The sequence below is a fragment of the Aquarana catesbeiana genome, linkage group LG05 (genome assembly GCF_042186555.1).
Source record: "Aquarana catesbeiana isolate 2022-GZ linkage group LG05, ASM4218655v1, whole genome shotgun sequence".
In the NCBI taxonomy this organism is placed as follows: Eukaryota; Metazoa; Chordata; class Amphibia; order Anura; family Ranidae; genus Aquarana; species Aquarana catesbeiana.
In genome coordinates, this window is record NC_133328.1 from 246,592,423 (window position 1) to 246,605,939 (window position 13,517).

Sequence of the window (13,517 nt, forward strand, 5' to 3'; positions counted from 1 at the left end):
TTAAAATGGAATTACTGTATTTATTGGCGTATAACACTCACTTTTTCACCCTAAAAATTGGGTGTAAATAGCACGTGCATGTTATACGCCAATACTTCAATTTTAGATGCCTCGGAGGGGACAGGGAGGGGGGCGGGATGAGCGCTGTCAGATTACATACAGTGAGAATCTCCTGTTTACTCGGCGGCCTCTGTAATAGGAAGTCCCGTCTCCTGGGCCGCCATTATACCACTGTTCTGTCTATCATAGGAGATTCTCACTGTATATAATCTTTTGGCGCTTGTCTCGCCCCCCTCCCTGTCCCCTCTAGGCTGCAAATGGGCATTGATCGGGCTGCATTGGTGGCAATGGTGAGACTGCAGATGGGCACTGACCCTTATTTTGCTTCAAAGTTCCTTATTTAAAATTTCCCTCTTAAACTTCCCTCTTAAAATTAATGTGCGTGTTATACACCTGTGCGTGCTATACGCCGATAAATACGGTAATTTAATATAAGGCTCTAGTTACACCTGCACTTTTGGTGTATTGCAGGTGTCCAGCTTTCTGATTCTTTTATGAAGTTTCCAGGGAAAAAAACTAAATATAGGAATTATTAGTAACATAATTATTGTAAAACATGCCTAAAATGTGTAAGACACTGCCAATGCATTCCGAGATGTAAACTCAAGGGATGAAAACACTAGGGTGATCAAGTAAAAGCAGCAAAAAGTAGGCATGGTCAATTTAAATAACAGGTGTGTTTTTCCAATAAAATCAATTCGCCACATAAATGCTTCACATCCCATAAAAATGTTTCATCATGCAGAAAATACTGGCAATTGCCAACATTTCTCAAAGTACATGGCTTATCAAATCCTCTTCACTCCACCACTCCAGACCAAAATCACCATACAAAGTCACATTTTCAACAGGTAGACAGAAAGCTCTGAACTGAATCTTTTTCAGTCTCCTGCTCAGTGCTCAGAATTAGTGCTCTACCATTGCGCAGGATGCTGCTGATGTGAGGCTGACACTGTTTTAGACAAACAGGTCCTAGGATATAGTGAAGAGAGAGTTTAAGTTCCTTTATCAGTGTCAGTGGGGAAAAAATATATTTTAATCACTGGTGTCAGTGGGATAACGTAGATCTCAATTGTTGAAAAAACAAGCTTCAACTATTGGTTTCAGTGGAAAAAAATGATTACAAAATCTCTAGAAGGTAAACCAGTATGCATCGAAAGCAGACACAACTGCATGATTTGTGCCCTGCCTGATGACCAAGTTACATTGGTGTAGGTTGGGAGGATCCAGAGTCTTTAAAATTCTGCGTAGAGTTGCTGGATCCATCCTGACATCAGTATGACAGCAGAGAAGGAATTTCTTGATTTCTTCCAGCATGCTGAACAGCTGACAATGTCCACAATGTTTGATTAGTGTCTCTGATGACCAGAGGAGGTCAGTAGAGGACTAAGGCCCGATTCACACTGGTGCAGCATGCCCTCTGACTTTGGGAGCACAAGTCGAATTAAGTGTACAAATCAATGGTTCCCTATGAGAGCCGTCTTAACTGGTCCGACACAAGTCGATCAGACTTTAGAAAAGGTTCCTGCACTACTGTCAGAAAAGATGAAAACAGGCCGAGACAGAAGTACAGTTAAATCACACTTGTTTAATAATAAAAGTAAAAAGAACAAAAGTAGCCAAAACATAGCCAAAGTTCAGTAACCGGAACGGATAGTCAGCCAAGCCAGAAGTCAGGGATCAATGTAGTGGAACAGCAAGCAGGATCTGGAGCCAGAAGGGATGTCAGCAAAGCAGGTATTGAACAGGATCGCAGGAGATAGTTTCTGTGATGTGACCAAGGCGAAGGCAGAGCTCCTCTGGACTGGACGACATAAGTAGGCAGGACTGACGAGCAGGATATCATCAACAGCGGAGTAACTGTGGAGAGATAGGAGCTGGCAATTAACCGACAGCTGAGCGGCCAGCTAAGAGAAGGAAGGGCTGAGCCCAGCCCTGACAGTACCCCCTCCTCAACGACCGTGTTGTAGGAGGCCCAGTGGAAGGAGTTGTGGAGTCTTACTCTGAGCACACATGGAACAGGCAGCTATGAAGGCAGTTACATCAGCACGTAGACTAGGCCACCAGAACTGTTGGGAAATGGTCCAAAAGAATTGATTCTTCCCAGGGTGGCCAGCAGCCTTGGGAGAATGGTAAGTCTGGAGCACAGCCGTACGGAGACTGGCTGGGACAAAGCAGCGGTCACAAGGTCTCTTAGGAGGAGCATGGACCTGAGCAGCAAGAATTTTGTCAACCAAAAGGAGAAGTGAGACTGGTGCGAACCGTAGCCAGAATAAGATCAGGAGGAATCACAGGAACCGGAACAACTCCAACTTGGAAGTAGAGTGTCACGCAGCTGCAGCGGAATCGAGTGCTTCAATACAGAGGCAGCATCCATGAACAGGCCTGCAGCCCCAGAGTCGATAAGAGCTTGTATCTCAACAAACGACTCAGCCCAAGAAAGGGTGGCCAAAACCAGGGGCTTATCCTTCTGGATAACTGGGGATGAAATGCCGCCACCTAAGGTCTGTCCGTGACAGGACCCCAAGGTTCAGGCGTTCCCTGGACAGGTAGGACAAGACTTCAAAAAGTGACCTGCCTGGCCACAATAAAGGCACAATCTCTCCCTCCTCCTGAAGGCTCTCTCATCCGGAAAGAGACGCGTGAAACCCAAGTGCAAGGGTTCACCTTCACTGACCGACTTGGTACCAGGAGGCATGGGAGGGGACTGCAAAGCTTGGAGACAAACGTACAGGAGGCTTCCACAAGCGCTCCTTGAAAGAGTCTTTCTCTGAGTCTGGAGTCAATGAGGATGGCAAACGTGATCAACTTCTCCAGCTCAGTGGGTATGTCTCGGGCTGCTATCTCATCCTTGATGGTATCCGAGAGACCATGAGAAAACGCAGCCACAGGGGCCTCATTGTTCCACACAACCTCTGCTGCCAGAGTACGGAATTCAATGGTCGGCAACAGTTCTCATACTCTGTTTGATGGACATGAGGCACTTGGCAGCAGAAGCGGAGCGTGTGGGAACATCAAATACCCTTTTAAAGGAAGCCACAAACTCAGGGTAGCTCAAGACAACAGGTTTTTGCGTCTCCCATAGAGGGTTTGCCCAGGCCAAGGCTCTCTCAGAAAGCAAAGATATCACGAAACCTACTTTGCTTCTGTCCGTGGGAAATGCATGGGACAGCATCTCAAAGTATAACTCAACCTGGTTGAGAAACCCTTTGCATTAGACTGGATTGCTCCCAAATCGCTGGGGAAGCGGAGCGGAACCAGACATACCTCTTATAGAAGAAATACTCGAGGTGGGTGCCTGCACAGAGAATGGAGCAGCAGCAGGGTCGGCCTGAAACATAGGCTGTACCGGGGCGGCCACAGTGGGAGATACCAGGTAAGCCATGTGACTCAGGAGCGTTTGTAACGCCATGGCAAACTGATCCATGCGGTGATCCAGTTCATCCAATCTGGAAAAAATATTACCAACAAGTGGATTGATTGCATCTTCTGAATTCATGGCCTTTGCCTACAGTCAGAAACCATGAAATCGAGCCAAGACAGAAGTACAGTTAAATCACACTTGTTTAATAATAAAAGTAAAAAGAACAAACGTAGTCAAAACATAGCCAGAGTCCAGTTACTGGAACGGAAACCCTGTTAGGTAATTTGGACAGGGTATAATCCCCAATCCTCACTAAATTTAATAGGTACGATGCCCGGCGGGTGTGGAGAGGCGACTCTTTGTACATCTTGCTGCATGTATGCGTTCCTTGATCATCCGATCGAGGGCGAATACTGTTGTGCAAAATGTAAGCAAATTGTTTCCCTGAAAGCCCAGGTTCTGAATCTGGGGAAGCAACTGTCAGCACTGAGAAGTCCCTCCATACTAAAGGAGAGCCAGGAACGTACACAGCAGGTGCCGGCGGGGGCCAGCACAGAGGAGGGTGGAGACAAAGAGGTGCAGGCACTAGCAAAGAGTAGATGGGTGACAGTCAGGAAGGGTAGAGGGGGAAGTGCCAGGGAGGCCGATCCAGGACTGGGGCATCCCAATAAGTACGCTCCATTGAGTGACATTGGTGAAACCAGTCAGGGACCAGCACTGCTGGAGCTGAGGGACTCTCCTAGCTGCCGGGGGAAGAACTCCTCCAGTGAGAGTGGGGGGGGGGGGGGCAGCAAAGGGAAAGTAAAGACAGATTCTGGTGGTAGGGGACTCAATTCCTCAATTCTTAGAAGGACAGAGAGGGCAATCTGTAACCAAGACCTGAAGCGCCGAACAGTATGTTGTCTCCCGGGCGCACGGGTTCGGCACATCACGGATCTTGTGGACAGATTACTGGGAGGGGCTGGGGAAGACCCAGCTGTCATGTTGCACGTTGGCACCAATGACAAAGTCAGAGGCAGATGGAGTGTCCTAAAGAACGATTTTAGTGACTTAGGAGCTAAATTGAGGAAAAGGACCTCCAAGGTAGTATTCTCAGGAATACATCGGTACATCGTGCCACACCAGAAAGGCAGAGGGAGATTAGGGAAGTAAACAAGTGGCTGAAGAGCTGGTGTAGTAAGGAGGGGTTTGGGTTCCTGGAGGACTGGGCCGACTTCAGTCGATAACCGGTACTATAGAAGGGACAGACTGCACCTAAATGAGGAGGGTGCAGATCTGCTGGGAATGAAGATGGCCAAAGAGTTAGAGGGGTTTTTAAACTAGGCAATGGGGGGAGGGTCCAGAGGTAGAGATAGTCAGCGCGGAAGATATTCCAGAGAGTAGTATTGGGGGCATTAGTGGTAGGTTAACCAAAGCACAAAAACCACAAGGTAAGTATAGTAGCAAGTCCTAGTTGCAATCTTGAAACACCCAATACAAGGACAATATGCGACCGGTCTAAACTATGTGGCATGTTCAACAATGCCAGGAGCATGGCGGACAAGATGGGTGAACTAGAGATACTGTTGTAGGAGGAGGATTTGGATTTTGTGGGAATTTCAGAGACCTGGTTCAACAGCTCTCATGATTGGCTGGCAAACATTCAAGGGTATACACCCTTTACCGCAAGGATAGAGAGGGTAAAAAAGGGGGAGGGGTATGCCTATATATTAAGAATAATGTACAAGTGAATGTGAGAGATGACATCACTGAGGGAGCTAGGGAGGAGGTGGAATCCTTATGGGTAGAGCTCCAAAGGGATGAAGCTAAGGGGAAAATAATACTGGGAGTATGCTATAGGCCCCCTAACCTGAGGGAGGAAGTGGAGACAGATCTCCTATCACAATTTGGATTAGCAGCAAGCATGGGAAGTGTTATCATAATGGGGGATTTTAATTATCCAGACATAGACTGGGCGGAGGGAACCGCGCATTCATTTAAGGCTCGCCAGTCCCTTAATGTCTTGCAGGACAATTTTTATGGGTCAGATGGTAGACGCACCAACTAGAAATAAAACATTACTGGATCCAACCAACAATACAGACCTGATCACGGATGTGGAAATACGGGGCAATTTAGGTAACAGCGATCACAGGTCAATTAGTTTCAGTATAAATCATACAAATAGGAAACATAAAGGGAATACAAAGACACTGAATTTCAAAAGAGCCAACTTCTCTAAACTACAAACCTTGCTAAAAGGCATAAATTGGGATAAAGTATTAGGAACAAAGAATATGGAGGAGAGATGGGTTTGCTTTAAGAGCATATTAAATAAGGACATTAGCCAATGTATCCCATTGGGTAATAAATTTAAAAGAGCGAACAAAAGCCCTGGATGGCTTAACTCCAATGTAAAAATACATATAAAAGCAAAGGAGAAGGCCTTCAAAAAATACAAGGTTGAGGGATCATCATCAGCATTCAGACTTTATAAAGAATGCAACAAGAAATGTAAGGGTGCAATTAGGACGGCTAAGATAGAACATGAAAGACACATAGCGGAGGAGAGCAAAAAAAATCCCAAGAAATTCTTTAAGTATGTAAACAGTAAAAAGGGAGGACAGATCATATTGGCCCCATAAAGAATGAGGAAGGACATCTGGTTACAAAGGATGGGGAGATGGCGAAGGTATTGAATTTATTCTTCTCCTCAGTCTTCACGAGTGAATCGGGGGGCCTCAGTAACCAAAACTGCAGTGTTTATTCCCATGACACAACACAGGAAGCACCTCCATGGTTAACAGAGGACAGAATTAAAATTAGACTTGAGAAACTTAACATTAATAAATCACCGGGACCAGATGGCTTGCATCCGAGGGTACTTAGGGAACTCAGTCAAGTGATTGCCAGACCGTTGTTCCTAATTTTTACAGACAGTCTACTGACTGGAATGGTACCAGCTGATTGGAGAAAAGCCAATGTAGCACCAATATTTAAAAAGGGCCCAAAACACATCCCTGAGAATTACAGACCAGTTAGCCTAACATCAATAGTATGTAAACTCTTGGAGGGGATGATAAGGGACTATATACACAAGATTTTAGTAATAAGAATGGTATCATTAGCAGTAATCAGCATGGATTCATGAAAAATCGTTCTTGCCAAACCAACCTACTAACCTTCTATGAGGAGGCGAGTTGCCATCTAGATAAAGGAAGGCCCGTAGACGTGGTGTATCTGGATTTTGCAAAAGCATTTGACACAGTTCCCCATAAATGTTTACTGTACAAAATAAGGCCCATTTCCATGGACCATAGGGTGAGTACATGGATTGAAAACTGGCTACAAGGTCGAGTTCAGAGGGTGGTGATAAATGGGGAGTACTCGGAATGGTCAGGGGTGGGTAGTGGGGTTCCCCAGGGTTCTGTGCTGGGACCAATCCTATTTAATTTGTTCATAAACGACCTGGAGGATGGGAAAAACAGTTCTCTGTATTTGCAGACGATACTAAGCTAAGCAGGGCAATAACTTCTCCGCAGGATGTGGAAACCTTGCAAAAAAGATCTGAACAAATTAATGGGGTGGGCAACTACATGACAAATGAGGTTCAATGTAGAAAAATGTAAAATAATGCATTTGGGTGGCAAAAATATGAATGCAATCAATACACTGGGGGGAGAACCTCTGGGGGAATCTAGGATGGAAAAGGACCTGGGGGTCCTAGTAGATTATAGGCTCAGCAATGGCATGCAATGCCAAGCTGCTGCTAACAAAGCAAACAGAATATTGGCATGCATTAAAAAGGGGATCAACTCCAGAGATAAAACGATAATTTTCCCACTCTACAAGACTCTGGTCCGGCCGCACCTGGAGTATGCTGTCCAGTTCTGGGCACCAGTCCTCAGGAATGATGTACTGGAAATGGAGAGAGTACAAAGAAGGGCAACAAAGCTAATAAAGGGTCTGGAGGATCTTAGGTTGCGAGCACTGAACTTTTTCTCTCTGGAGAAGAGACGCTTGAGAGGGGATATGATAAGAAAACTAGCCAGGAGAAGAATAGAATCTCTCATGGCGTCTATTGCCAAACATAATGTCACTGGTAACTCGGTTAAATCCTGGGCCTGCTGATTAGGAATAATCTTGAGCACCTGTTCAGATTGGTCTCTCAAGGATTGACATACACCAATTGCTGCTAGCGCAGGTTAAGACATATGAAAAAAAAAGTTTCTTTTTGTTTTTTTTTTTTAATAGGAATTTCCAACTTTTTATCCGTTGGATCCCTAAGCATTTGAGCATTGTCTATCGGACAAGTCGAAACTTTCATTCACAGAGGATATAGCGGTGACAATTGCTGGTATCTCCCACTTCTTAGTGAATTTTTCCTCCATAGGAAAAAGTGTTAAAACTTTATAGGAGGAAAAAAAATGTTTATCTGGGTGATTCCATTCAGAATATATAAGCCTTTCAAGCAATAAATGGACAGGAAAGGCATGCACAGCTTGAGGAGGCTTTAGTGAACCCAAACAAGAAAGTGGGCATTATCAACCGACTCAATGAAAAGTAGCAAAAAAAAGTGGAGTGGACAAATTCAGTAAGAATTGCACCATCAATCTTTCAGATTGTGAAGTTGATCCCCCTGCATTTGACCCCTCAGAAGAGGAGTCGTCAGCCTTCTCATGGTCCCCTGAGGGAAATCGCATTTTTTTCCATTCTGGGATGCGAATAAAGCCGCTAGCCAATCATGGCTTGAGGAAAACCCTCTTCAGTAATATAGAAGACAGGGGCTGCAGTGTTGAAAACAATTGCAATATTTGATAGCCCTGATCGCTTACTCTGACCGGCCACCCCAGAACTCTCATGGGGAAAATGCCAATGTAGAGTGTTTAGAGCTTGCAGGAGTCCCTTTTAAGCCCTTTTGGAGTCCAACGCCGCGCTAAACCATGCCCACTCTGTGTTCCCACCGTGCCCTCCCCCTCCTCTTTTAAAAAAAAAGAGCATTTTCCCACGTGAGCGCGGGCTCCGATCCGATGGGTTCGTGGGGGGAGGGCAGCAAGGAGAGCTGTGACAAAGCGCCGTACAGAGGCGGTGGAGAACGGAGCGGCATCCGCCAATCGTTCTGCTTCTCCCTCTACTCAGAAAGAGGAGGAGAGTGTTTTTTTAGAGAAACCCCCCCAATATCTTACCGGAGTCCTGTGACTGCTAGCCGGAGAGAAATCTGTCAGCGTCTGCTGACACAGCATGATCTGAAAAAGCATGACAAGGTACGTGCTCTATACAGCCTCCAGTGGTGACTTTTAGGCATGACAACATTTACTTTTTAAAGGAAACAATTCAAAAGACACTTTAATTCTTTAGAAGTCTCCACTTACCTTTCCCGCCACAGGGATTTCTGTGGTAAAACCAACAGAACCAATCTTCACCTTTCACGATGGGCCCTGTTTAAAAAACCTTCAGGAACTGGGGCCCCCTTTTTATCGGGGGATCCGCACTCCTGGACCCGTAATAGCATCCCCCCAGAAAAAAACAAAAGCACTGGATCCCAGGGTCCAGCTCTCTAAAAAGAGAAGCGTTTCGGGCTAAACCTCGTTTCTTCCGCCACAAGGCCTGGGTACCATTCAATTTGGCCTAAAAAAACACTTTGAATAGATCCGGCTGCATAGCTAGCAACAGCAAAAATTGCTCCAGTGGAGCTCAGCACAGCACATCTTTACTCGTGACCAACACCTTAGACACTGGCGAAAAAACTGAGGTACTTCCAGTAGCGGGAGGGGCTACATAGAGAATGGACTTCCTGTCTTAGGGTGTGCCAGTGTCAATCACCTGATGGTGGCCTATAACCCACATAGTAATTACTATGGCTCTGTGTCCCATGATCTTTGATTAAGAAATCAATGGTTCCCTACGAGAGCCGTCTTAACTGGTCTGACACAAGCCAGTCAGACTTTTGGTCCTGCTTCAGCCCATTAACGGCCAGTGGGGCAGCAAATCAGCGGGTCCGCCGGCCGCCTGCAATCGTTCCCCAGAGAGACAGAATGGGATCTGCATTTGTAAACAAGGCAGTTCTCTGTTGTGACAGGGGATCACACAGAGATCCTGTCTTTCTGCTATGCAGGAAGACGGATCTGTGTGTTGTCCCAAGCAGCCCATCCCCCCACACAGTTAGAAACACACTGAGGGAAACAGTTAACCCTTTAATCGCCCCTGATGTTAACCCCTTCCCTGCCAGTGTCATTAGTACATGTTAGTGCAATTTTATAGCACTGATCGCCGTAATAATGTCACTGGTTCCCAAAAAATGTCAAAAATGTCAGTTGTATGACCCATCTGTCCGCCTCAATGTCGCAGTCGTGCTAAAAATTGCTGATCACCGCTATTACTAATACAAAAGAAAAAAAATTATTAAAAATGCCATAAATCTATCCCCTATTTTGTAGACGCTATAACTTTTGCACAAACCAACCAATATACACTTATTGGGTTGTTTTTTTTACCAAAAATATGTAGCAGAAAACATACTGGCTTAAATTGATGAAGAAATTAGATTTTTGAATTTTTTTTTAATTGGGTATGCTTTAAAGCAGAAAGTAAAAAATACTGTTTTTTTCCAAAATGATATATTTTTTTTTTTGTTATAAACAAAAAAAGACCGACAACAATTATTTTACATACACTGGTAAAACCCTCACCATTATTTGCATGATCCAAGTTTTCTTTCCCAAAATAAAGTCTCTGGCCATGAACAGCTCCTGTATGGAATTGCAGCCTGAAAATGACATCCTGGTTTTCAGTGTAATATGATTTATGGTAACATTTGATCTGTAAGAGAAGGATAACATAATTGTAACTAATCAAAAGTAAAAAAATAACACACACCTGATTCCATTCAAGTTAGCCATTTTTTGTGAATAGCCTAACTCTGCACAGCCTTTAACCATGGTTTGAACCTCAAAGCAGCCGAAAAAAGTGGGAGCAAGACAACTCAGCCTCTACCTACAAGCGGTGGGGGGGGTTGGGGTAGAGGTTGAGGACAGCCATCTTGTTAGCAAACTGGAGCTGCTGGTAGCGACAGAAAAGGTAGGGCTGTTCTATGGGAACACGGTGTAGGCAATTTATTGAATAGCACACTTGCACATTATAGCACACCTACTTTCGGGTGTGCTCTCCTCTGGCTATGTGAGGTCCTTGCCCCCCACCTCCACTCTATCGCTGCCCTCTTCTTCTGGGTTTGGCATCTGCTTGGATTGGCCGTTTTAATGCAATTGATTATGTAACTCACATGCATTACATAAGTTACATTATCTTGGCCCTGGCTCCATTCTTAGCATTTTACAGATGCCGGAAATAGGCTTGGATTGTACACTGCATATGCACCACAGAAGATAACAGAAATTTGCTGCCAGAAGATACTTATAAAATCTATTCTAATGAAAAACTGTACTTTCTAGCAATTTTTGTGTACCGAGATTAGTTCCATTTATGAAATAATATCTGCCAGAAACTCATTCATTTTCATCTGTTATTCCCCTGGCAGCAGTTTTTTGTATTGCGTTTATGTCTGTGTGTTCCATAACTAACCATATAAGTGCAGTTTTGTTTGAGTAGTGGGTCTTTGTAGTTTGCACAAAGCTGTTTACACTAGCACTGCATAATATTACCACTTAGTAACCTATCAGCAGCACCAGTAGGAAAATGTTAAAACAAAAAAAAGCAAAAGTAGTTAGGAGTTACAGCACTCAGGCATAGGTAAGTGGGTGGGTAAAAATTGTGCAGTGGCACCAGAATTGACTAAGGGAAAGAAAAAAAGGTGCCAGGAAGTATGTTGGTGCTTTGCAACACCAGGACTTCTTACACAGGCTTAAACAGCAGCACCAAAAATGGTGTCAGTGTCTTGTCTTTTCCCTTAACAAATTCAACAAAGAGAAGAGTCTCAGAATAAGGATTCACAGGATGAGGACAATGAGGAGGAAGGAGTAGAAGTGACAGAGCTAGTAACATCATCCATCAAACAGGCATCGCTCTTGCTTCATCCTTAACAGCAAACAAAATTTACCCAGTGTATATTGAACAACTAATGCTATCCCTGCCTGGTTTGGCTTAACCAGTTGTTGGTGACATGGGTACCCTGCTGCTGACCACATGGTCTAACGAGAGGATTGCATTTTGCTTCATGATTGTGGAGGACAGGAATGGCCTTCTGAGAACAATAATACAATTAAAAATAAATATATTAATATTAATAAACATTTAAAATAAAAAGATAACATAGTTAGAAAGATATTTATGGTGGCTGGGTATCTGCCACTGTGATGCTGCAGAGGCAGGAACTGCAAGAACTGTATGTTTTTATTAAGTGATATGGGAAAAGCTGCAGTGTCAGGAACTTGAAACTCGCATTCTGATGCTGCACATGGGGTAGGTTACAAAGAAAATTTTATTTCCATCCCAGTGACTGGGGAGGAAAACCTGATGGATGACAGTTTTTGCCCAAGTAGAGCCAAGTGAAACATGTACATACTACATACCTAGGAAAACGCCTTAAGGAGTTATTTGGGACAGGACTGCACCAGCAGGTGTATCTCAGTCCTGGATCAGAAAAATGCTCTGCGGCTAAGCAACAGTGTACCAGGGGTCTAAAAAGTGCCCAAGGTGACGTTACAGGCTGGTCACGCACATTCATCATTAAAAGAGGGTCCAGGTACAACTTTCATGGCTATGCCAAGTACTGGCCGATCCAGAAAAACTGAATAAAAGAGCACTCCTGTCTCAGCAGTAATTTAAGAAGCTTGAAGAAAAAAAATAGTATTTTTTCATCATACTTACCTGTAAAATCATTTTCTTTAAGAACATTATGGGACACAGAGTTAGGCAAATATTACCTACTGGGTTATACGCCATCTCTAGATGAATGGACACTGGTAGACAAAGTCTTAGACAGGAAGTGATCCCCTTTATAACCCCTCCCATACAGGAAGTACACCAGTTATGTAGCAAGCACTGAATCCTCAAAAAAGAGGGGAGGGGTCTCTGTGTCCCAAGATGTACTCAAAGAAAAGGATTTTACAGGTAAGTATGATGAAAAAATCCTATTTTCTTTTTCATACATCATGGGACACAGAGTTAGGCTAATATTCATTACCTACTGGGACGTCCCAGAGCAATAGCCTTGAGGGGAGGAAGACACCCTGCCAAACAATAGCCATCAGACCTTATACGGCAGCCCACAGTACACTGCAGCCGAAAGCCGAATCCTCGGCTGCTTGAACATCCACTTTTTTTTTGTGAACGTATGCACTGAAGACCAGGTAGCAGCCTTACAAATCTGAGCCACAGATATCTGATGGCGAAAAGCCCAGGAGGTTCCTACACCCCTGGTAGAATGAGCTCTCACCATAAAGGGAGGAGCTTTACGTTTCAGACCATAGGCCTGAATGACCAATTGACAGACCCAATTGGCAATGGAAGCTGCCTGCCCCTTCTTGGGTCCTTTTGGTAAAACAAAAAAGGAGTCTGATCCTCTGATCTCCACAGATCTAGACAAATAAACCTTGACTGCCCGGACAACGTCCAAGGAATGCAGTCGTCTCTCTACCACCAAACGAGGCTGAGAGAAAAAAGAAGGCAAAATAATGTCCTGATTTAAATGAAAGGCTGACACCACTTTTGGCAAAAACAGGTCGTAACACGACCCTGTCGTGGTGAAGGATGAAGTATGGTTCCCTGCACGAAAGGGCGCCATCTCAGACACCCTTCTAGCCGAGGTGATGCCCATCAGAATTTCCTTGTTGGGCTCAAATGGTTGTTTCTGTAACACAGACAGCACCAAGTTCAAGTCCCAAGGACACATAGGTGATTTAATGGGGGGAAGCAAATGAGTTGCCCCCTGCATAAAGGTTTGGAACAGCGAGTGGGAGGCTAAAGGCTTTTGGAAGAATACTGACAGGGCCAAAATCTGACCTCTGATTGTACTCAAAGCCAATCTGATTTCCACAGCTAACTGTAGAAAAGAGAATTCTCCCAATCACATATTTCTGAGGATGACATTTTCTGGCTTCACACCAAGCAGTACAAGTCTTTCAGACCTTATGATAGATCTTCCTAGTGAAAGCTTTTC

At 44.5% G+C, this 13,517-nt stretch overlaps 1 protein-coding gene across 3 annotated transcripts in view; it reads right to left on the reverse strand.

Annotated features, from left to right (window-relative positions):
• Positions 1-13,517, reverse strand: part of TNS3 (tensin 3) — a 621,029-nt gene that overhangs the window by 360,162 nt on the left and 247,350 nt on the right. For all 3 annotated transcript variants that reach the window (XM_073630678.1, XM_073630677.1, XM_073630679.1), the window contains one exon: positions 10,093-10,222. In XM_073630678.1, the coding sequence (XP_073486779.1) occupies positions 10,093-10,222 (130 nt within the window). The remainder of the gene's footprint in view (positions 1-10,092; positions 10,223-13,517) is intronic.